This window comes from Hoplias malabaricus, unplaced genomic scaffold (genome assembly GCF_029633855.1).
Source record: "Hoplias malabaricus isolate fHopMal1 unplaced genomic scaffold, fHopMal1.hap1 scaffold_52, whole genome shotgun sequence".
NCBI classification, from domain to species: Eukaryota; Metazoa; Chordata; class Actinopteri; order Characiformes; family Erythrinidae; genus Hoplias; species Hoplias malabaricus.
The window spans coordinates 16,096-40,819 of record NW_027100972.1 but is presented as its reverse complement, the minus strand read 5'-3'; the positions used below and the strand labels follow the sequence as shown (position 1 = coordinate 40,819).

The 24,724-nt window shown below is 43.7% G+C and overlaps 1 protein-coding gene across 1 annotated transcript in view; it reads left to right on the top strand.

The window, feature by feature from the left end:
* The window catches only part of dnajc10 (DnaJ (Hsp40) homolog, subfamily C, member 10), a 28,198-nt gene extending 4,252 nt beyond the window's left edge, over positions 1 to 23,946 (top strand). The window contains exons 5-23 of the mRNA XM_066658916.1: positions 1,071 to 1,153; positions 1,595 to 1,726; positions 1,919 to 2,012; positions 3,278 to 3,355; positions 3,705 to 3,748; positions 3,852 to 3,983; positions 4,284 to 4,373; positions 9,453 to 9,563; positions 10,415 to 10,529; positions 11,265 to 11,392; positions 12,145 to 12,261; positions 13,725 to 13,826; positions 15,472 to 15,627; positions 15,870 to 16,003; positions 17,928 to 17,981; positions 18,689 to 18,836; positions 21,436 to 21,558; positions 21,758 to 21,865; positions 22,246 to 23,946. Of these exons, the coding sequence (XP_066515013.1) occupies positions 1,071 to 1,153; positions 1,595 to 1,726; positions 1,919 to 2,012; positions 3,278 to 3,355; positions 3,705 to 3,748; positions 3,852 to 3,983; positions 4,284 to 4,373; positions 9,453 to 9,563; positions 10,415 to 10,529; positions 11,265 to 11,392; positions 12,145 to 12,261; positions 13,725 to 13,826; positions 15,472 to 15,627; positions 15,870 to 16,003; positions 17,928 to 17,981; positions 18,689 to 18,836; positions 21,436 to 21,558; positions 21,758 to 21,865; positions 22,246 to 22,257 (1,961 nt within the window). The 3' untranslated portion in view covers positions 22,258 to 23,946. The remainder of the gene's footprint in view (positions 1 to 1,070; positions 1,154 to 1,594; positions 1,727 to 1,918; positions 2,013 to 3,277; positions 3,356 to 3,704; positions 3,749 to 3,851; positions 3,984 to 4,283; positions 4,374 to 9,452; positions 9,564 to 10,414; positions 10,530 to 11,264; positions 11,393 to 12,144; positions 12,262 to 13,724; positions 13,827 to 15,471; positions 15,628 to 15,869; positions 16,004 to 17,927; positions 17,982 to 18,688; positions 18,837 to 21,435; positions 21,559 to 21,757; positions 21,866 to 22,245) is intronic.
* Positions 23,947 to 24,724: the final 778 nt, after the last annotated feature.

The window sequence follows — 24,724 nt, the reverse complement described above, 5'->3', positions numbered from 1 at the left end:
GTAGTGTTGCAGTCACACAGCTCCAGGGGCCTGGAGGTTGTGGGTTCGATTCCCGCTCCGAGTGACTGTCTGTGAGGAGTGTGGTGTGTTCTCCCCGGGTGACTGTCTGTGAGGAGTGTGGTGGGTTCTCCCTGTGTCTGCGTGGGTTTTCTCCGGGTGACTGTCTGTGAGGAGTGTGGTGTGTTCTCCCTGTGTCTGCGTGGGTTTTCTCCGGGTGACTGTCTGTGAGGAGTGTGGTGTGTTCTCCCTGTGTCTGCGTGGGTTTCCTCCGGGTGACTGTCTGTGAGGAGTGTGGTGTGTTCTCTCTGTGTCTGCGTGGGTTTCCTCCGGGTGACTGTCTGTGAGGAGTGTGGTGTGTTCTCTCTGTGTCTGCGTGGGTTTCCTCCGGGTGCTCCGGTTTCCTCCCACAGTCCAAAAACACACGTTGGTAGGTGGATTGGCGACTCAAAAAGTGTCCGTAGGTGTGAGTGAATGTGTGTGTGTGTCTGTGTTGCCCTGTGAAGGACTGGCGCCCACTCCAGGGTGTATTCCCACCTTGCGCCCAATGATTCCAGGTAGGCTCTGGACCCACCGCGACCCTGAACTGGATAAGCGCTTACAGATAATGAATGAATGAATGAATGATATTACCAAGCGTAGATAAATATAAATGTACACACACCTCCCGCGTGACTTTTAGTTTGACATTTTGCCGGGGATAGCCTGTGATATCAGAACCAGCTTCACCCTGAGCTCACAGCAGTGAGGAGCAGAAGCTCGTCATTGTAGCCGTTTTGACTCTGTTCTCTTTCTTCTCCGTTCTCATTTTCTCTGTTTTTACTCAGTGCTCTTAATTCTCCGCGCTCTTGTGTTTGTTCTTCCGACTTTAACCTTGTCTTTGCGCTCTCACATACTTTTTTTTTTCCACAATTAAAATGATTAATGGTCAGTGGACGTAAATTTTAAGCTTTGACTCTTGTTTCAAACACACATTTCCTGATGTGTTCGATCAGCTGATACTGATCAGCGCCTGCTCACAGCTCCCGTATCTGCACATATCTACGTGTTTTCTGCTCTTATCTCTTGAATAGATGCAGCGGTGAACTCTGGAGAAGTTTGGTTTGTGAATTTCTACTTTCCCCGATGCTCACACTGCCATGACCTGGCTCCGACGGTGAGATTTTTATGTTAGAAGTAAAAACAAACGTTTTTGACATTCCTTACTCTCTCTCTTTCACTTTACTGTTTTTTTTAATGTTTTAATGTCGGGCATCAGGCAGTGTGTTCATTAACCTTGCAGTTCCATGTCTCCACGTAGGATTTCCAGAGCTGAACCCACTGCAGTGTAGTCTAAGTCTCTGTCTGATGCCTGTAAACTTGCTCTTTATGTAATCTGCTGTCTGTGGGGGTATGGTAGAGGCAGACGTCTGGTTCCTATCACCACCACTGTGAACACTTTTGAGCGACGTTATAAGAGTAACGTCGTGGTGGTCCCCTTTAAGCCCGGCCCGGCCCACATGGTTCTTTTCTTTTTTTAAAAAGAATCTGCTTCATTTGAAAGCTGTAGGGATTTAAAACTGTTGTAATCGGTTTCTTCTTCTGTGTAAACTCACAGTGGAGAGAGTTCGCTAAAGAGATGGATGGAGTGATACGGATCGGAGCAGTGAACTGTGGAGATAACAGCAGACTCTGTCGCAGTAAAGGAATCAACAGCTATCCCAGTCTGTTTGTCTTTAGAGCCGGCATGGTGAGAAACACACACACACACACACACACACACACACAGGTGTTGTCATTGACGTGTAAAGGGCTGTGATGCTCAGTGATCATTTTTGTTATCAGTCGTTTTTATGTTGGTGGAGTGTTTTCTGCTGGCCCTGTGCAGGTCATAGTAAAGATGCTCTAACGACGTGTGACTGCGTCTTTCTCTCTCTGTCAGAATCCAGAGAAATATTATGGAGACAGGTCCAAGGCTGGTCTCACCAAGTTCGCCATGCGATTTGTGACGAGTAAAGTGACAGAGCTGTGGCAAGGTACGGTCCTCCATCGGAACATCACTAACACCTCGCTTATGTTTGGACAAAATATAAATGGTTTCAAATTCAATGGTTTTAAAACAATTAGAGATTTATTTCCTCACAGTTGATGAAATCAGCAGCAGCCCTTTACACTTGTGGATACTTCATGACGTTATTATAGGCATCATTTATGCTAGGGATCCTGGGGCCGTGTCTCCACCACATTCTAAAAAAATGTCCTCTGCTTCAGAGACATGTCCAAACAGTCTGTGGAAAGGGTATTAAGACTGTGTGTGTGTGTGTGTGTGTGCGTGTATGTGTGTGTGTGTGGTCAGCTCACCCCTCTGATACTGATTAATATCAGTGAGCAGGTGTGTCCTCCTGGTGGACAGGGCTGTGGAGCAGTGCTACATCCTGGAAGAGGAATAGATCTGTATTTCTGGTTCCTTCTTCATTAATTCAATAACATCTTCAGTAATAATAATAATTAGTGCGAGTATTTTATGTCACATGATGCTGAGATACCAAACGTAGCACAGCGGAGATTCCCTGGAATGAAACAGATTAGTGTTTCATCAAAATAATAAATTAAAAATCATTAATCAAAAACAGAAAATCATACTGTAATATACAACTACAGGGTGGGACATTTATACGGATACACCTTAATAAAATGGGAATGGTTGGTGATATTAACTTCCTGTTTGTGGCACATTAGTATATGGGAGGGGGGGAAAGTTTTCAAGATGGGTGGTGACCATGGTGACCAGAAACTTGTAAATAACTAATGAAAGGAAATAAATTCCCAATAAGTTTGATGTGTCACATGACCCTCTTCCCATTGAAAAAACAGAAGTTGGATCCAAAATGGCCGACTTCAAAATGGCCGCCACGGTCACCACCCATCTTTAAAAGTTTCCCCCCTCCCATATACTAATGTACCAAAAACAGGAAGTTAAACACAACACCCGGACCGCATTTGTGTCTCCAGCTAGTTTTTAAAACACCAAAAAAAAGAGCAGTAGAGATCATTATAAAAGGACACTGGCATAAAATCTTAAATAATAACTTTTCATTTGCTGTGAATCTTTATCTAATTTTTTAAACCTACACCTAAGTTAATAGAAATAATTGTTGAACATGTTGTTCACTGTGTTTTTATTGTATTTCATTATAAATTAAATAGGACCTGGCACTCTGTGGGTTAACCTGCCTATAATACAAATCAGGATTTAAGTGCATTTATAAAATACACTGCTTTTTTTACACTTTTATTTTAGGAAATGTGTTCACAGAGATCGAGCGGGCCTTTGCGAACAGAGTCGGATGGCTCATCACCTTCTGCGCTGACACTGGAGGTGAGATAAACACAAAGTTTGATTTTCTGACTTGCTGTAGATAAACAGGAAACACTGAATGATATATTTACAGAGAGAGAGACACTCTGACTCTTATCCTCTTTTATTCATCTCTTTAATTTCCCTTTTATCTTTATCTCTCTCTTGCTCTCGCTCTCTTCACCCTCTCATGCTCCCTTTCTCTCTCCAAATGTGTCTGAGGATTCAGGCAGATTTTCAGGTGCAGCTCGTACTCTGCGATAGAAAGTAATCTTATAAAGACTGCTGTGGGCCCTCTGTGTTTACCAGGCCTTAGTCAGTATATTTCACAAGTAAAGAATGTAAGGGATGTTTATGTTGTTTCCCACAGACTGTCTGGAGTCTCAGACAAGACAGAAGCTCGCTGGGATGTTGGTGGGAAATTCTCTTTTTTTGATACTTCTACATAGTCTGAGATTTATAGCGGTAGGTGCTGTTGCACTTCTTGTTAAGGCTGTGTGTGTGTATCTCTCGGCAGGAAGGTGTGGTGAAGGTGGGCTGGATGGACTGTACAATGCATTCTGAGCTGTGTGAGAGCTTTGAAGTGACCAGCAGCGTCACGGCCCTGTTTCCCCCCGGCAGCTCCCTGGCTCAGGAGGGCAGTGTTCTGGTGAGATACAGGATGGTGCTTTGTTGATGTCAGGGACAGATGTATTATTACATTCACTATTATAGTAACTATCATTTATATCAGTGTTCTCCAAGGATTTGAAGCCGTATGTGGAATGAAACCAATCAAAACCCAGTGAAAATGTTGCTAACATTAAATGCAGTTTTGCAAAGTAATATTTTTAATTCATTTTAATTTATTCCTTAAACCTTTAAGAAATGCAGTTATGTCAGTGCATCTTTCTCCTTCTGGACATGTTTTCCCCGTCTCTGAATGCATTCGTGTTAATTGCTGTTGCAGTTTCTGAAGACTCTGGACGCCCGAGAGATTTACGGCCTGGTGATGCGGCGCATGCCTGACCTGGAGAGCCTCACCAAGTTCAGCTTTGAGGTAATGATGTGAGGAATGTGCTGTAACCTGTATGTGGAGGAAGTGTGTCTGCATTTTTGAAATTAACACCCTCCTACAGTCTGTCAGCTCAGTGCTAACGCGGCGGTGTTTGCTCAGTGTTACATTTGTGACTAATGCAGGACAGAAACAAGCAGAATGATGGGAACATAGAGGTTTTTCTGTTTGAACGTAATGGTGAACATCTTTAATGACGATTACGTTCAGTATGAATATACCAGGTAACTGTTGCAGTTCTTGTTTTGTCAACTGTGATGTGCAGAGAGCACATTTAGTCAAGTCAAGAGAGTTTTATTGTCAACTCTACATATGTACAGGACATAAAAAGGATTGAAATTACGTTACTCTCCTCTGAAAGATGCAGTAACATTTAACAAAAAATAGACTAAATTCAACTAAGCTAAGTATATAAATATATGAAAGTGAACAAACAGAAGACAAGTGCAGGACATACGATACCAGCAGCTCACTGATAGACATACATGAGTCAATGGGACACTGACTGAAGACAATAACCTGATTTGGAGGTAGGATACTGTATGTACAGGGCAGAGTAAACAGTTGTGCAAAATAATCGTAATAGAAGGAGGTAGGATACTGGATGTACAGGGCAGTGTAAACAGTAGTGCAAGATAATTGTGATAGGAGAAAGTAGGATACTGTATGTACAGGGCAGAATAAACAATAGTGCAAGATAATTGTGATAGGAGGAGGTAGGATATTGGATGTACTGGGCAGAGTAAACAGTAGTGCAAGATAATTGTGATAGGAGGAGGTAGGATACTGTATGTACAGGGCAGAGTAAACAGTAGTGCAAGATAATTGTGATAGGAGGAGGTAGGATACTGGATGTACTGGGCAGAGTAAACAATAGTGCAAGATAATCATAATAGGAGGAGGTAGGATACTGTATGTACAGGGCAGTGTAAACAGTAGTGCAAGATAATTGTGATAGGAGAAAGTAGGATACTGTATGTACAGGGCAGAATAAACAAAAGTGCAAGATAATTGTGATAGGAGGAGGTAGGATATTGGATGTACTGGGCAGAGTAAACAGTAGTGCAAGATAATTGTGATAGGAGGAGGTAGGATATTGGATGTACTGGGCAGAGTAAACAGTAGTGCAAGATAATTGTGATAGGAGGAGGTAGGATACTGTATGTACAGGGCAGAGTAAACAGTAGTGCAAGATAATCATAATAGGAGGAGGTAGGATACTGGATGTACAGGGCAGAATAAACAATAGTGCAAGATAATCATAATAGGAGGAGGTAGGATACTGGATGTACAGGGCAGATTAAACAGTAGTGCAAAATAATCATAATAGGAGGAGGTAGGATACTGGATGTACAGGGCAGAGTAAACAGTAGTGCAAGATAATCATAATAGGAGGAGGTAGGATACTGGATGTACAGGGCAGAATAAACAATAGTGCAAGATAATCATAATAGGAGGAGGTAGGATACTGTATGTACAGGGCAGATTAAACAGTAGTGCAAGATAATCATAATAGGAGGAGGTAGGATACTGTATGTACAGGGCAGATTAAACAGTAGTGCAAGATAATCATAATAGGAGGAGGTAGGATACTGGATGTACAGGGCAGAATAAACAATAGTGCAAGATAATCATAATAGGAGGTAGGATACTGGATGTACAGGGCAGATTAAACAGTAGTGCAAGATAATCATAATAGGAGGAGGTAGGATACTGGATGTACAGGGCAGAGTAAACAATAGTGCAAGATAATCATAATAGGAGGAGGTAGGATACTGGATGTACAGGGCAGATTAAACAGTAGTGCAAGATAATCATATCAGTCTGTCAGCTCAGTGCTAACGCGGTGGTGTTTGCTCAGTGTTACATTTGTGACTAATGCAGGACAGAAACAAGCAGAGTGATGGGAACATAGAGGTTTTTCTGTTTGAACGTAATGGTGAACATCTTTAATGACGATTACGTTCAGTATGAATATACCAGGTAACTGTTGCAGTTCTTGTTTTGTCAACTGTGATGTGCAGAGAACACATTTAATCAAGTCAAGAGAGTTTTATTGTCAACTCTACATATGTACAGGACATAAAAAGGATTGAAATTACGTTACTCTCCTCTGCAAGATGCAGTACCATTTAACAAAAATAGACTAAATTCAACTAAGCTAAGTTTATAAATATATGAAAGTGAACAAACAGAAGACAAGTGCAGGACATACGATACCAGCAGCTCACTGATAGACATACATGAGTCAATGGGACACTGACTGAAGACAATAACCTGATTTGGAGGTAGGATACTGGAGGTACAGGGCAGAGTAAACAGTAGTGCAAGATAATCATAATAAGAGGAGGTAGGATACTATATGTACAGGGCAGAGTAAACAATAGTGCAAGATAATCGTAATAGAAGGAGGTAGGATACTGGATGTACAGGGCAGAATAAACAATAGTGCAAGATAATCATAATAGGAGGAGGTAGGATACTGGATGTACAGGGCAGAATAAACAATAGTGCAAGATAATCATAATAGGAGGAGGTAGGATACTGGATGTGCAAGGCAGAATAAACAATAGTGCAAGATAATCATAATAGGAGGAGGTAGGATACTGGATGTACAGGGCAGAATAAACAATAGTGCAAGATAATCATAATAGGAGGAGGTAGGATACTGGATGTACAGGACAGAGTAAACAGTAGTGCAAGATAATCGTAATAGAAGGAGGTAGGATACTGGATGTACAGGGCAGAGTAAACAATAGTGCAAGATTATCGTAATAGGAGGAGGTAGGATACTGGATGTACAGGGCAGAGTAAACAATAGTGCAAGATAATTGTGATAGGAGGAGGTAGGATACTGGATGTACAGGGCAGAGTAAACAGTAGTGCAAGATAATCATAATAGGAGGAGGTAGGATACTGGATGTACAAGGCAGAGTAAACAATAGTGCAAGATAATCGTAATAGAAGGAGGTAGGATACTGGATGTACAGGGCAGAGTAAACAGTAGTGCAAGATAATCGTAATAGAAGGAGGTAGGATACTGGATGTACAGGGCAGAGTAAACAATAGTGCAAGATAATTGTGATAGGAGGAGGTAGGATACTGGATGTACAGGGCAGAGTAAACAGTAGTGCAAGATAATTGTGATAGGAGGAGGTAGGATACTGGATGTACAGGGCAGAGTAAACAGTAGTGCAAGATAATCATAATAGGAGGAGGTAGGATACTGGATGTACAAGGCAGAGTAAACAATAGTGCAAGATAATCGTAATAGAAGGAGGTAGGATACTGGATGTACAGGGCAGAGTAAACAGTAGTGCAAAATAGTCATAATAGGAGGAGGTAGGATACTGGATGTACAGGGCAGAGTAAACAATAGTGCAAGATAATTGTGATAGGAGGAGGTAGGATACTGGATGTACAGGGCAGAGTAAACAGTAGTGCAAGATAATTGTAATAGAAGGAGGTAGGATACTGGATGTACAAGGAAGAGTAAACAATAGTGCAAGATAATCATAATAGGAGGAGGTAGGATACTGGATGTACAAGGCAGAGTAAACAATAGTGCAAGATAATTGTAATAGAAGGAGGTAGGATACTGTATGTACAGGGCAGAGTAAACAGTAGTGCAAGATAATCATAATAGGAGGAGGTAGGATACTGGATGTACAAGGCAGAGTAAACAATAGTGCAAGATAATTGTAATAGAAGGAGGTAGGATACTGGATGTACAGGGCAGAGTAAACAATAGTGCAAGATAATTGTGATAGGAGGAGGTAGGATACTATATGTACAGGGCAGAGTAAACAATAGTGCAAGATAATCGTAATAGAAGGAGGTAGGATACTGGATGTACAGGGCAGAATAAACAATAGTGCAAGATAGTCATAATAGGAGGAGGTAGGATACTGGATGTACAGGGCAGAGTAAACAATAGTGCAAGATAATTGTGATAGGAGGAGGTAGGATACTGGATGTACAGGGCAGAGTAAACAATAGTGCAAGATAATCGTAAGAGAAGGAGATAGGATACTGGATGTACAGGGCAGAGTAAACAGTAGTGCAAAATAGTTGTAATAGGAGGGGGTAGGATACTGGCTGTACAAGGCAGAGTAGACAATAGTGCAAGATAATCGTATAACAACTAAATAAAGTGAACAAGTGCAAACCGATTCTATTGAAAAAGTCACAGTTAGGTCTGATGGGGAGCTTAAGTGACAGTACCAATATAAACACAACCGGTGTCAACAGTAGTGCAAATACAGGGATATGAAGCGTGGAGGCTGGTTAAAGTGGTTGAGTGCCTGCCTGATTTTCAAAGTCACAGTTGGGTATTGGTGGTAATTGATGAGGTTGCTGAGTAGTGTGTGTGGGGGGGGCAGAAGTGGGAAGGTTCTGCAGCAGGATGCTGTGCAGGCTCCGTACCACGCAGTGAAGTGGAGAGCAGTCGTGGGTTAGCAGAGTGAACAGAAGGGGGCTCAGCACACATCCTTGGGGAGCCCCCGTGTTCAGAGTGATTATGGTAGACGAGTTACTGCCAAACCCGTACTGCCTGTGGTCTTCCAGTCAGGAAGTCAAGCAGCCAGTTGCACAGTGATGTGTTTAGCCTCGTTTCTGGGTGGGTAGGATGGCTCCAGCTCTCGCCACATCTTTCTGCCTGTATTGTTAGCTTGCCTGGGTGTCTGTCAGCTAATGTGATAGATCTGGGCCGTTTGCTTTCTCAACCTCTGCATTAAGACGTTCACTGTTGAAGCGTTAGCATCAGTTTGAAAAGAAAGAAAGAGTGTCTCATTGGGGAGTTGGAGATGAATTATATTTGAGGAGAAAACAGGAAATAAACAACAATTAAAGAGAGACGTGCAATGTGTCTAAGAATCGATTCCTTTCATTCATTTGTCGTCTGTAACCACAGGTGAGGGTCATTGTGGGTCCGAGGCCTACCTTGAATTATTGGTTGCTAGGCAGGAACGCGTCCTGGGTATCAGTCCATCACAGGGCATCATGTATTTTGTATTTCTAGACTTCTGATAACTGGATTAATAATAATAAAATATTTCTTTTCAGGATAAGTTGGCTCGGCACCGTTGGCTGGTCAGTTTCAGCTTCGGGGAGAACAGTGCGGTCACTGACGAGTACAAAAAGCTCAGCGCACTTCTCAAAGGTTCACACATACAGGTTGGTCCTTTATTTTACAGTCGTCTCATGTAACACACAAACATCTTAGGAGTCACAGAACATCTGAGTTTAACCTGATATAGTCTTATTTTTACCAGGGGATGAAACTTGAATAACTACAACTGAAGATAAATACAATAAAACATGTCAAAACATTTTTTTAGAAAGGTTATAGATATATATCAAGAGAGATCAAGCATAACATTAGGACCACTTCCTTGTCACCTCCACAGTGCTGCAGTGACACTGACGTGGTGGTGGTGGTGTGTTAGTGTGTGCTGCACTGGTGCGAATGGATCAGACACAGCAGTGCTGCTGGAGTTTTTAAACCCTGTGTCCACTCTCTGTCCACTTAGATTATTAAAAACAGCCTGGCTCAGTTGGGTATGCTAGTTTTTCTTTCTCTGCTCATGGCAGAAGCATCTGGAGTTTTTTTTAGACAACAGAGAGAACTCCAAACGGTGAAAAGCACGAACTCAAATTAGGACTTATTTCTTTTGGCTTATTATATTCCACCTAAAGTGGAAATGTCTCTAAACTCAGGAGACAACTAACTGCATTACAGACTACTGCTGCTACAGAACTAAGCAACTCCAGTTACAAACAACAGTCAGTTTTTCTTCCCCTCAAACACACCGTTCCTCTTTAAAATACACTTAGCTTCGGGATGTAAACAACCAGAGAGAAGTGAGATTGCCCACAATTGTAGACGTTCACTATAACCACTGGCCGTGGTTTTAATCTTGTGGCTGATCAATCTATGATTCCATATGTGTTTCCTGTTTTTTACTGCAGTGTGTTTCTGTTTCCGCCGTGTGTGTGTGTGTGTGTGTGTGTGTGTGTGCGCGCAGGTAGGGAAGGTGGACTGTGTGTCAGAGGCAGAACTGTGTACCTCTCTCTACATCCAGAAGCCCTGCGTGGCTGTGTTTAAAGGCCTGGGGATTCACGACTTTGAGATTCATCACGGTGGGTTCTCGCAATCTGCACAGTGTATTATCTACATCAGTGGAGCTCACACTTTTCAGAGTACTACCCCTTATCAAACCATATAAGTGGGGCATAAGGCAAAGTCTTGGTTTAAATGTTTGCCTGTTTCTGTTGCCTTTTTACTGCGTTCTTTACACAAAAGCGTTGTAAAATAAATACAAACATTTATGAAATGCGTTTTTTTGGCCATGGTATTAAACGTTTTTAAAGAATTAAAAGGGAGAGACAGGTAAATTCAGTATCAGTCGCGTGTTTAACAGGCTGTAGGTGCTCTGTAGGAGCTGGAGCTCACAGCGGCTCTCTGCGCTTGTATCAGGAGGTCAAGGAGGTGCAGTGTTAAACAGTGTTTTAGGATTCTAATGAAGATCGGCCATGTGGTTTTCCTTCAGTACAGAATTCTCCCTCATGCTCACATCTGTCTCTAGCCACTGCTTCCATCCAGTAAGGAGCTGAAACAGGTCTTTCCTTACAACCGATTCCTCCCTCTTTCGGTGGAAAACGTGGGTGGGGAACACTTGTAAAAACCATAAATGGAAGTGTAAGCTATGTACTGAAGGTTGAGAAATCAGTGATGCATTAACTATGTGTTAACAAAAAATAATTTAGAAATAGTCCGAGGTCCTCATCAGTCTTCTGTCAAACCAGATCTAGCACTTGGCAGGAGAGGATGCTGTAGTTTGATGTTCTTTTATAGCTGCTCTCCTTTATCCTCAGGTAAAGACGCCCTGTACAACATTGTGGCATTTGCCAAGGAGAGTGTGAGCGCTCATGTTACGACTCTACGACCGGAGAATTTCCCCCGAGACGAGAAGGAGCCCTGGCTGGTGGACTTCTTCGCTCCTGTGAGAAATTACACCCCACTCCAGACTCAACAGTATGATTGTGTCGTGTGAAACAAGAACACGTGGAGTCATTGATGCGAAGATCTGAATGGTGCCCCTTGTGGGGCATTTTGTTAACATGGGGGAGGAGTGTTTGTTGCCTTTAGAAAATGATTTTTGATAGATCTAGATGTGCTTGTGTATGCTTTTTAACATTATATTTATTGGTGATTACATTCAGTGTTGAAGGCGACGTTCACGACTGTAATTCAGATGTTTCCTCACCATTTGCTGATCTCCAGTCGATTTGCACTGGGAACCAGTCTGATGTGTTTACGAACCCCCAGTGTCTGTAAAAAAACAAACTCTCTCAGTCCGGAATGATAGGCTTTCTCTCTCTGTTCATGGGAGAGGAAAGGCATCTGTTGTTATTTTAGACAAAGGAGAGAACTCTTTTCACGTTATGTGAGTAATATTGGCTTATTTCTGCTGTTTCACGTCACTTAAGGTGGAAATATCTCCAAATTCGGGAGACGGCTTGCTGCATTAGCGACAGTGCTACAAACCTAAACAACTCCAGTTACAAATGAGTCTCTGTGGGAATTCACACGTTGAATAAAATCTTACAGATCAGTTACACTTCAGCTAATTTTTCCCCTCAAATGCACCTTAAACCTGATCTTTTCTCACAGTGCTGCTTTAACACTGATCACAGGTGTGTAATAGGTGTGCCTTATATTAAGTGTGTGTGTGTTTTCTGTTGCTGTGTTTAGTGGTGTCCTCCATGTCGTGCTCTTTTGCCTGAACTGAGAAAAGCCTCTATTCAGCTGCATGGACAGCTGAAGTTTGGCACTCTGGACTGCACCATACATGAGGGTCTCTGCAGCATGGTGAGACACACACACACCCACACACACACACACACACATTTATTAACATTAACATTTCATGGTTAAAAATAATATCAGGATAGAAACAATATTGTCTTTTTATTTTAGTCTACAATTAAAACATAAATCTGTATTTAATAATAATAATAATAATAATACATTACATTTATACAGCGCTTTTCAAGAACCCAAAGATGCTTACAAGTTACAGGTAATGTATTACAATTTCCGAGCAGCTGTCCAAGGCTGAGAGACCTATAGAGCCCAGCTGCCTTTGATTTCTAGATGGGTTGGATGGCACATGCCTCTACACCCGTCATATTTCACACAGTGCAAGCAGAAACAGGTGTGTGTCGGCTGATGTGTAGGGTCGGATCAGATGGTGCTCTCCTCCAGTGTGTTAAACTGTCCAGTAATGGTGCATTAGCATCCGTTCAAAAAGAAACAGTGGCTGGTATCTTAGGGGAAGCACGCGTTCGCAGTTTGTGGCATTGTGTTTGATTGGTGGAATATTAAAACGGAGCTTAACCTTGTTTGTTTTCTTAGATCTGCAGCCCAGCTCAGAGCCACAGTTTCTACACCTCCATCAGCACAACCCACACGACACAGGAAACTCTGATTTCTACCATGATTTCTGATTTTACTCTGCACTAATCAGTCTCTCTCTCTCTCAAACACACACACACACACACTTTCTCATTTGCCTCTCTGTATGTGTATTGCCTGTAGAATGTAAAATGTGGCCTATGCAACATTTAATTGCACAATTTATGCTTTATGACTTTCACACTGGCAGAAAAATGCCTTCATTTTTTTCTTATTGTGGGGGATGATTGAGTGGGGGACATCTACTGAGAAGGAACACTCACACTTTTACAGAGGACTGTAGGCTGTGGTAGAGGCTGCTCTTTACACATTTCATCCTATAGATCAGGGGTTCTCGGGGTTCAAGCTCTGTTTGGCAACTACTGCTTCTGACCAATCAGAATGAGGCATTCTCATGAATGTACATTTTTTCCCCTGCTTTTAACTGAGTTTTTAAAACGCTTCTAAATTATTCTCCAGTTGAATGTTTCTGAATATTTTATGTGAAAAAATCTCTATATTTATTACTATCATATTTATTAATGCATTAGTGTGTGTGCTTCTTCTTACCGCTCATTAATGAGAGCTCCCCTCATGTGTTGAGCAGATAAAGATGAGGCTTTTTGGCACCAGCTGCTTCCTGTTGAGTTTGAACTGTGTGCTAATTTAAAGCTGATGTCTATCTCAGCCACTTTCTAAAGGAAACTGAAGCAATCATCTGATAATTCCTCTGTTTTTTATCCTTTTAATGACATTATCTCAGTTTGCGTTCCGTTTAAACTGACGGTTGGAGACTGTTCTCTGTGGATATGGCTGGTTTTTGAAAGTGAAGGTCCACTGTTGACAGTTAATGCATCTCGTTTTGTTTTTTTTCGCAGTACAACATTAACGCCTACCCAACCACTGTCATCTTCAACAAGTCCAGCATCCACGAGTATGAGGGACACCACTCTGCTGATGGTATTCTGGAGTTTATCCAGGTACGTTTGTGGCAAATCCAGGGCCTCTTAGAGAGGGGTTTATGGACTTTTTCTTGTTTCCACAGCTTCTGGTTCTTTGTTAGTTAAAGGAACACTTTTACAGCATTTTTACCTAAAAATTACAGCTTAAAAAGCATTGTAAAGTGTGTGTATGTGTGTGTGAGAGAGAGAGATTGGTTTCATGACATTACTGTAAATGTGAATTACACTCAGCAACAGTTAGGGGGAGCTCAGGAGACAAAAAACTTATTTACATAGTATTCCTGTGAAATACGTTATTTTTTTTTAACCAAAAATAAAAGTAAGAATAGTTTGTGTGTTTTTCCTCAATGTGCAGCTCATGAGACAATGAAGGATGCAATTTTTTTAGTCCCTGAATGAACCCATTTTTGCTCCATAGAGTGGGTCCCTCACATGGGGGCAGCTCTGTTTAAAATGGGCTTAGCACTAAATCACAATATACACCCAGGCCTCTCTGTGTCAGGGGGTCGGGGGGCGGGGGGCTAACAGATCAGCGCCATCCTAAATACGTGCACATCACAGTGTAATGAATGAGATATCAACACCTCACTACTTCAGTTTCCTTCATTTCACAATTATCTCATTAATCGTGGCTCATTCTGTAGATCTCCAAATCTGGCCTTCTCCCGTTCTGCAAAAATCAGCCACTTCTGTTTCACCACTGAAAATGATAGCATCTCTGTCACATGATCACAATTAAAGGCCATGGTTCGTTTATCACTGCTGTGAGATCTGCAATTTATGTTATTTTCACTTCTGTGACATGAGAATGACCCAAGAACCTCAGTAATGAACCGGAGGTGTGAGTGTGTGTGTGTGTGTGTGTGTGTGTGTGTGTGTGTGTGTGTGTGTTAGTGGGTCCACACGGCTTGCGCACTGACTCTCAGACAGAAATGTGCCTCACTCACGAGGATCTGAAAATGCATTTCATTTCACACGCCATACATTTGAAAAGCAGAAGGGTTCACGTTTCAGGGGGTGTGTTTATTAGGTTTTTGGGGCAAAACCCAAAGAGTTATCTGTGTTTTGGCATAATTTAGATTTCATCCCACCCTCAGGAGCACAGCCTCCTGGAGTTAACGTGCTCCTCGCACCTACACCAATGGAAATGTGAGGAATCTGATCACAAGCGGTCACAGGAGAAGCATTTAAATGCCAGGTGTGAACTGCTATGCACTTTGGCAGTCGTTTGTGAACTGATTCCCTCGAGGCACACATTAATGCCAGGTGTTAATGGGGTCTATGGGTCGGAAATGAGCTTCTAAAATGTTGACTTGTGAAGAAACAGACTTTCAAAGCCACGTTTGTTGAAAAGACTGGTCCTTCTTTAGAGTCAAACTTGTCAGGGGACAGTACAGAGGACGCCCAGGATGTAGGCCCCTGTTTGAGGCTCTTTATTAAAGGGGGAATATGCAGGCAGAGGGCACACGCAACACACAGGGAATGAATGATTGCAAATATATGGCTAAGATGGTGTTTGAAGCACTAACATCAGTCACCAGTAATGAGTTACAAGGCTAATGTAGCTAATGGAATGGAGGGTACAACCCCATAGAATTGTGTAGAAATGAACGCAAACTCCTCTCTACCTGCGTACAATGTTTTGCCCATATTTATGTTTCAGGACCTGGTGAATCCAGCTGTGGTGACTCTGACCCCAGACACGTTTCAACAGCTGGTGAAGAAGAGGAGGCAGGACGAGGTGTGGATGGTGGATTTTTACGCTCCGTGGTGCGGCCCGTGCCAGGCCCTGCTGCCCGAGTGGAGGAGAATGGCTCGGGTAACACACAACACCATCCAGGCTCCAAACAGTGTCCATGGTTTTAGGCCCAGTACATATTTTCCTTAATAACTAGTAATACGTCGTTCTCTTTTCACCCCGCACTGTTTCACTAGGATTGAGAAGCGGTGGTTAAACTGTTTTAGAAACGTTAACATGACCGTACTGACGATTTCTGCGGATAGTGTTTCGTCGTTGTCTTCCAGGGCTGTGTTCTCATCGGTCTTGTCCACTGTGTGCAGATGCTGACTGGGATGATAAACGTGGGATCGGTGGACTGTCAGAAATATCACTCCTTCTGTCAGGGTGAGAGCGTGAGAGCGTATCCTGAGATCCGCCTCTTCCCCCAGAACAGCAACCGGAAAGACCAGTTCCAGTACGAGCATTCATACACGCACTGTAACACTTTAACCACGACCTTCCCATGACAATTTTACCCATAACAACCAGTAACAGTACGACGATTCATAAATGCTTTATCATTATTGTTGTTATTATTATGTTTTCACATGGGCGGCACAGTGGTGCAGCAGGTTAGTGTCGCAGTCACACAGCTCCAGGGACCTTGAGGTTGTGGGTTTGATTCCTGCTCCGGGTGACTGTCTGTGAGGAGTGTGGTGTATTCTCCCCGTGTCTGCGTGGGTTTCCTCCGGGTGACTCTCTGTGAGGAGTGTGGTGTGTTCTTCCTGTGTCTGTGAGGAGTGTGGTGTGTTCTCCCTGTGTCTGTATGGGTTTCCTCCGGGTGACTGTCTGTGAGGAGTGTGATGTGTTCTCTCTGTGTCTGCGTGGGTTTCCTCCGGGTGACTGTCTGTGAGGAGTGTGGTGTGTTCTCTCTGTGTCTGCGTGGGTTACCTCCGGGTGACTGTCTGTGAGGAGTGTGGTGTGTTCTCCCTGTGTCTGCGTGGGTTTCCTCTGGGTGACTGTCTGTGAGGAGTGTGGTGTGTTCTTTCTGTGTCTGCATGGGTTTCCTCCGGGTGACTGTCTGTGAGGAGTGTGGTGTGTTCTCTTTGTGTCTGCGTGGGTTTCCTCTGGGTGACTGTTTGTGGGGAGTGTGGTGTGTTCTCCCTGTGTCTGTGTGGGTTTCCTCCGGGTGCTCCGGTTTCCTTCCACGCTCCAAAAACACACGTTGGTAGGTGGATTGGTAACTCAAAACTGTCCGTAGGTGTGAGTGAATGTGTGTGTTGCCCTGTGAAGGACTAGCGCCCCCTCCAGGGTGTATTCCCTCCTTGCGCCCAATGATTCCATGTATGCTCTGGACCCACCACGACCCTGAACTGGATAAGGGTTACATGATGAATGAATGATGTTTTCACACAACAGTCCGCTGCACAGACAAGTACAACACTGGGGGAAAAACCTTCAATCCTCAAACAGCAGCATCATTACCAACATTTTCTCCCTCACCCTTTTATTTATATTCATTTTATTCTGCATCAAAGACCCACATGAACATTTAGAAACATGCTATTACAACATGATTGTTGTCACGTCTATGTGAGCGCGCAAAAACAAATTTAAACTGAACAGAGCTGCTGAGGCAAAGGGAGAACACGGCTGTTGATATTTTGACCAAAGCAGGTCAAAGATACGTCACAAAGACCTCAGAACTGTGTTCCTTTGTGGAAAAGGGGTAGAACATGTTCACTTTAATGTCCAGTTAACACCGTGTTAAAATGATCACCAGAGATCAGAACAGTTGTTGACACATGGACAGGTTAGAAGTGTGCGCAGAGAAATTCAGGTTCCAACATGAGCCTTTCTCCATGACTCTTTAACACCATAACACCGTTTCACATTCATGTTTCTCTTGCAACACCACTCTCCTCGTGTCATGTTACACAATCTACACATTTCTACACATGCAACCTTCGTGTAGAAATGTCATCACAGCCCTTAAAGGAGCAATCTGTGATTTCTGCTGCCAAAACATTGCAAAACCTTTTTTTTTTTAAATAAAAGTGGTTATTTATTTTGTACTTCCTTTCTTTTGAGTGCAACTCACATGTAAAGAAACAAACAGCTTTTCCATTCCTAACTTTAACCAGATAATTCTACATAGATTGGGCCCTCCACATACAGACAGCTCTGTTAAAAACAGGCTCAGTATCCAGCTGCTGATACCTCCAGACCATTGGGTGTCACTATTATGTTTGTTTCATAACTTGAAGTAGAATCGCTGGAGAAAATGACTGCGTGCTCCTTTAATACTAGACACATTCTCTTCTAATGCTAATAATACTGGAATATCACTCCATTTAAGTGCATCTCAAGTGATTCTTATTTTTGTTTTTGTCCCACAGTAGCTTTAACGGCTGGAACAGGGACGCTTACTCCCTCAGGACCTGGGCCCTCAGGTAAGTGTCGTACAGGGATGTTTTCAGCAAAAACTCCATATTTCCTATCCCTAATACTGCAAGCTTCATATAAAGCATGTCTACAACAATCAGCCATCACATTAAAGCTACTAGTACTAGCGGATCAGACACAGCAGGTGCTGCTGGAGTTTTTAAACCCTGTGTCCACTCTCTGTCCACTCTGAGACACTCCTCCCTCGTTGGTCCACCTTGTAGATGTAAAGTCAGAGACAGTAGCTCATCTGTCGCTGCACAGTGTGTGTCGCTCGTCCTCTAGTCCTTCATCAGTGACACAGGACGCTGTCGGCTGGATGTTTTTGGTCGGTGGACTGTTCTCAGTCCAGACACTGAGGGGTTTGAAAACTCCAGCAGCACTGCTGTGTCTGATCCACTCTACACCAGCACAACACACACTAACACACCACCACCACGTCAGTGTCACTGCAGCGCTGAGAATGATCCACCACCACATCATACCTGCTCTGTGGGGGTCCTGAGCGCTGAAGAACAGGGGGAAAGGGGGCTAGCAAAGTACGCAGAGCAACAGATAGACTACAGTCTGTAACTGTAGAACTACAAAGTTCTCCTCTAGGGTCAATGGACCAAATGGAGAGTGAATGTAAAAACAAAGAAGTGGCTTATTAGTGTATGTTTAGGCAGAAAGTGTGCGGTGATTGTGTTCTCAGCTCTATTCTTGTTTTCCTCAGCTCTCTGCCACGTGCCTCTGTGGATCTGACGCCTGAAGATTTTAAGAGGAAAGTTCTGGAAGGGAAGGAGCACTGGGTGCTGGATTTCTACGCTCCATGGTGCGGACCCTGCCAGCACTTTGCTCCAGAGTTTGAAATTCTCGCTCGGGTACAACTGTCTTTATTTACCATTCAAGTCTCTGTTTGTTTTTCTGTTTTAATATCTATTTAAATGTTCGTGTATGGCTTTATTGTTAAGTTCCTGCTTCAGCTGGAAAACTTTTGGGTCCACAGCAGTCGTTTAAAATGCCATATTAATAAAGGACAGGATTGATAGGACAGAAACACACCCTGGACTTTGTGCTAGTCCGTCGCAAACCAAAGCATCTTGGGATCTTTAAGGTGAAATATTCAGTTATGAAACTTAGGTTCTGCTTAAGTCAAACTACCAAAAGGAACAAACCCCACCCACTGTCTCAACAGACATGTTCAGCCGGGTTTCAGCGCCTGTTCCTTTAAATGATAATGAGCCGCTCGCTGTTCACCCCGACCCCGAGCGCACAGCAGTGAGGAGCGAGGAGCAGAAGCTCTGGTTTTTAGCCGTTTTCGCTCTGTTCTCTTTCCTCTCCGTTTTTACTTAGTGCTCTTATCTGTCTGTTTTGCTGCATTTAACCACGTCTTTGCGCTCTCACGTTAACAAGGGTCCGGCGCTGTGATCAGACAGACGCAGATGTGGCTGTGGGGCAATCCTAAAGTCTCTGGACTTGACGTCAGAAGCGGAGCAGAAGCGGAACGGCTCGTTTTATGTCATGTTTTCTGACTGCCCACAAACACCGATTTTCACAGTGCATCTGCTTTTAAAGATGCTTCTCTAGATTTGTACTGAAGCTGTTTGATCTGATCCTGTCTGAACAGTAGGCACAGGCCAAATTCAGACACCAAACATGTCTAGGTGTTTAAGACCTGCATCAGGTTTGTGAAATAGTCCCATGTTCCTTTGTCCAGTCACCAGATATAATCTTTGAACAACTGTTCTGTGACCGTTTGATTGAGCAAGTGCTTGTCATTGTGACGGCGATGATGAAGCTGCTTTTCTTCTTTCCACACGGACCCACAGTGACAGTGCGCTTTTATAAGTGTGTATCGAGGCTTCCCCTTTCTTCACTAACTGTCAGCGCAGCAGTGCAGGAAACTGACCTCTGATGTTTGAGTGATAATCACTAACTCAGTACACTGTTTTTTAAAGAAATTTCATTGTATGCGGCTTCCTTGTGGGTGGATTGTAAATCAAATTTAAAAATGGTCGTAACCCCTTTTATAATGAGTGCACAGCCATTGTGGACGTTTCACCGTATTCCCGGTTTTTAAAACATATATAGAAAAGCATAAAAGGCATAGAGCTCTGGAGCTTCTTAATAAGGCCTAAGGATACAAAGCTCAGTGCCAGGTGATATATGAATATGATTTGAAATTAACCTTTTCTGAGGTTTTAAATCTGTAGATTATGACTATTTTCCAAAGAGCTGTGGGAGGAACAGGTGTCTGTAAACACAGACGATGTGGTTTACCACAAACTGTTGTTAAGGAAGCTCTGACAGACTTGTCTGCTGTCCCTTAGACTTAGATTTGCCATTTTGTATTACACTGGCGCCCTCTACTCTTAGGGGTACTCACACTTGGCCCGGTTGCCTCTTACTGTGCCTGAGCACGATTGTCCCCTCCACGCTCCACTGCTGACCTGCGCTCAGAGCACACTTATGTCGTCAGACTGTGGCTTTTAGTTTTACCAGATAAGTCGGTATACACTTGCACCAAATCCGGGTGACTGTCTGTGAGGAGTGTGGTGTGTTCTCTGTGTCTGCGTGGGTTTCCTCCGGGTGACTGTCTGTGAGGAGTGTGGTGTGTTCTCTCTGTGTCTGCGTGGGTTTCCTCCGGGTGACTGTCTGTGAGGAGTGTGGCGTGTTCTCCCTGTGTCTGCGTGGGTTTCCTCCGGGTGACTGTCTGTGAGGAGTGTGGTGTGTTCTCCCTGTGTCTGCGTGGGTTTCCTCCGGGTGACTGTCTGGGAGGAATGTGGTGTGTTTTCTCTGTGTCTGCGTGGGTTTCCTCCGGGTGACTGTCTGTGAGGAGTGTGGTGTGTTCTCCCTGTGTCTGCGTGGGTTTCCTCCGGGTGAGGAGTGTGGTGTGTTCTCCCTGTGTCTGCGTGGGTTTCCTCCGGGTGACTGTCTGTGAGGAGTGTGGTGTGTTCTGTCTGTGTCTGCGTGGGTTTCCTCCGGGTGACTGTCTGTGAGGAGTGTGGTGTGTTCTCCCTGTGTCTGCGTGGGTTTCCTCTGGGTGCTCCAGTTTCCTCCCATGCTCCAAAAACACACGTTGGTAGGTGGATTGGAGACTCAAAAGTGTTCGTAGGTGTGTGTGTGAGTGTGTGTCTCCCTGTGAAGGACTGGCGCCCCCTCCAGGGTGAGTTCCTGCCTTGCACACAGTGATTCCGGGTAGGATCTGGACCCACCGCGACCCTGAACTGGATAAGGGTTACAGACAATGAATGAATTAATGTAAAAAAGACTCCACAAAAACTTGTTTACTATATATTTTTTTTAAAAATGTGTTTTAATAATTTAAAGTAATTCCACCATATTAAGACTTACAAGTGCGCCCCACCGGTGTTACTTTTATTCTTCTATGTGTAGTCATGTCAAGTCACAGTCTGCAAGTGTTTCTGACCGATACCATGCTGTTGAGTGTGTTGTTCACCTCTGTGCCGTGTCCTCCAGATGCTGAAGGGAGAGGTGAGGGCAGGGAAGGTGGACTGTCAAACTCATTATCAGATCTGTCAGAGCGCAGGCATCAATGCGTACCCCACGGTCCGCTTCTACGCACACCTGACCACACCACGGGTAAGAAAAAGAAAACACACACTCGGATCATGAAAGACAGCTACTGTTACAGTATGTGGATTTTAAAATGTACTTGTACAGACCACACAGGTGAAGATATACTCTTAGGAAACCCAGTAAGGTATAAACATAATGCAGAAATGATTTGTGTAAAACTGTTCTGGATTTTATACTTATTTAATTGTTCTCGATTTCTCAGAGACCACAGAGCGGGGAGTACATTAACAGTCGAGACTCCAGTGTCATCACTGACATCATCCGTCAGAGGCTCCAACAGCTCAATCTCAAGAACAAATCTACACCTAAGGTACAGATCAGCTTCATTTCTGTCTTTTAACACAAACTTGGCGCTTAACTCACAACTGCAGTGGGCTACTGGGCTTGTGTTCCCCCCCTCCCCCACCCATTTGTTCAGTGTGACATCAGCAGTCAGTGAGCTCCCACCTCCACAGCACCCCCTCCCTGTGGCTCTGCTAAACGCACATGAATGAACTCTTTAGCCTTGTTCTTAAAGACAGAACAGGAATTTGACCCACCACACACACACAGTCACCTACTCATTCACACGTTCGCTTCCACACACTAACACAGGGTGCGCTCTTTCTCACACACACACTGACCTTTAAACACAACTGTTACTGCGATTTAAAATGACAACAATCACAGTGTTTGTTTCATGTTTTTTAGGATGAACTGTAAACCTTCGCTTTACTTCGAACGCAAATCTCCACTGAATCTTCGGCCCGTTGTTAATGAGGCGAGGGGCTGGATGAACTCTCGCACAGAGGAATATAAAGACTGACTTGGACGGAGGTTTGCTGCCACCGTGCAAACGTTTTCCAAGCATTTTAACCTTCACTTCGTGTCAAGACGAGGACGTCTGGATGGACAGCGTCCTGGACTCTCTCTAAGCACCTCCAGTGAAAGCGTTACTGAATCTGTTTGTGATTTTCCTGATGATGAATGTACTGATTTGTACAGTTTGCTGTGTACAGGCTGTATTCACACTGTGTCTTTGACTGATGCAGCAATGCTCCATGCACAATTCTACTGCTCTTTTCCTCCCGTAAACTCCCCCTCCACTGTCCAATGGAAATGGAGTTTATTCGTCACGTGGAGACAGTGACTTTTCTGTATTTTGACACGTTTGTGTCGGGTGTTTCTAAGAAGCGCTGTAAGTGTTTGAGTGCAGTGCAGTTTCTGTGGTATTACATATTGTAATAATGCCTTAGGTTATAAAGGAACTGACGACCAAGTGTATAATAAACTGCTCATTTATGGTTTTTGATTCGGGATCATCAGCCTCTTCATGTAAAGGTTCCTTAAGGGTTCTTCGCTTGGAAATCTAGTTCTAGGACAAACATTTAATGTGTGGAGAATTTACTACTAATGCAGAGGTTATTAAGAACCTTCACTCGATCACGTCTTGTTTCAAACAACCAGTGTTTTAAGGTCCACACGGGACCAGATGTGTTTCTTCTCTGTAGTTTCAGTTGAGGAACCTTTTTTTGGGGACCGTTTTATTTGTAAGATTTGAGTATCTGTAGCTGGGATGTTTTAGGATCTGTTTTTTTATTTCATCTTTTCAGACCCTCGTCAGTCGCCGGTTAAGAGCTGATTTGCACAGACACACGTTGTAAAATAAAACCTTTTTTTAGAAATGTCCTTTTGCTGATGTTGATCCATTGAATTCAGCTGCTTTAAAGGAACACTAAGCAGGATTAGGGTTATTTTTTTGCTCTTGGGGCTCCCCCTAGTGTAAATAATTTTCACAGCACTGTATTGAAATCAACAGGAAGAGCAGTGGGAGTTGGTGGTGGTTTGCTACCCTCCTCCAGAAGTTGCATAGTGCTGTTTCTTCTGTGCTGAGCCCAGAGTAAAAACGACAGAAGCCCTGTTCTTCGTTTTGCTACTCAGAAGCAACACAGCAGTTTTGAAGATGTAATTTAAAGGTACAAATATTACATAGTGTTGCTTTAAGGTGGTATATAAAATAAAGCACTGATGCAATAACAGATACCCTACAGACCTCATACTCAGTGCTCGGTGTGAGCCCCTGTCGCTGGACCAATGCAGTTTCACTCATTTCCTTACGGATGAACTGGAGCGTCTTTTCTGATCCAAAAGAAATTGTCCAACATCAGCACCTGGAGGCAGTAACGCTCTTGCAGCTGCAGCCATATTCTCACAGCAATGTTCAGAGTCTAGTGTAAAGCCTTCCCAGAGAAGAGCAGAAGCTGTATCTTCAGCGATGAGGGAACACACTGTGGACGTACGGTGCTGGGTAAAAGTCTAAGACACCTAAGAAAATCCAATTGAATAAAAAGCTATTCTGAGCAGAAATAAATAGCTGTATTTAAGTGTGTGATATTTGTGTTTGAATGTATTATTTTAAAGCTTTCCGCATCTTTCCTTTTGTCAGTTTATTTGAGGTAATCATTCAGTTCCTATTTTAGTGGTTAATAAACTGTTCTTTATGTTAAATCAAGTGTGCTGCTACAGTTAGTGTCTCAATCACACCGCTCCAGGGTCCTGTAGGTTGTGGGTTTGAGTACTGCTCCGGGTGACTGTCTGTGAGGAGTGTGGTGTGTTCTCCCTGTGTCTGTGTGGGTTTCCTCCGGGTGACTGTCTGTGAGGAGTGTGGTGTGTTCTCCCTGTGTCTGCGTGGGCTTCCTCCGGGTGACTGTCTGTGAGGAGTGTGGTGTGTTCTCCCTGTGTCTGCGTGGGTTTCCTCCGGGTGACTGTCTGAGAGGAGTGTGGTGTGTTCTCCCTGTGTCTGCGTGGGTTTCTTCCGGGTGACTGTGAGGAGTGTGGTGTGTTCTCCCTGTGTCTGCGTGGGTTTCCTCCGGGTGACTGTCTGAGAGGAGTGTGGTGTGTTCTCCCTGTGTCTGCGTGGGTTTCTTCCGGGTGTCTGTGAGGAGTGTGGTGTGTTCTCCCTGTGTCTGCGTGGGTTTCCTCCGGGTGACTGTCTGTGAGGAGTGTGGTGTGTTCTCTCTGTGTCTGCGTGGGTTTCCTCTGGGTGACTGTCTGTGAGGAGTGTGGTGTGTTCTCCCTGTGTCCGTGTGGGTTTCCTCCGGGTGCTCAGTTTTTCTTCCACAGTCCAAAAACACACGTTAGTAGGTGGACTAGCAACTCAAAAGTGTCCGTAGGTGTGAGTGTGTGAGTG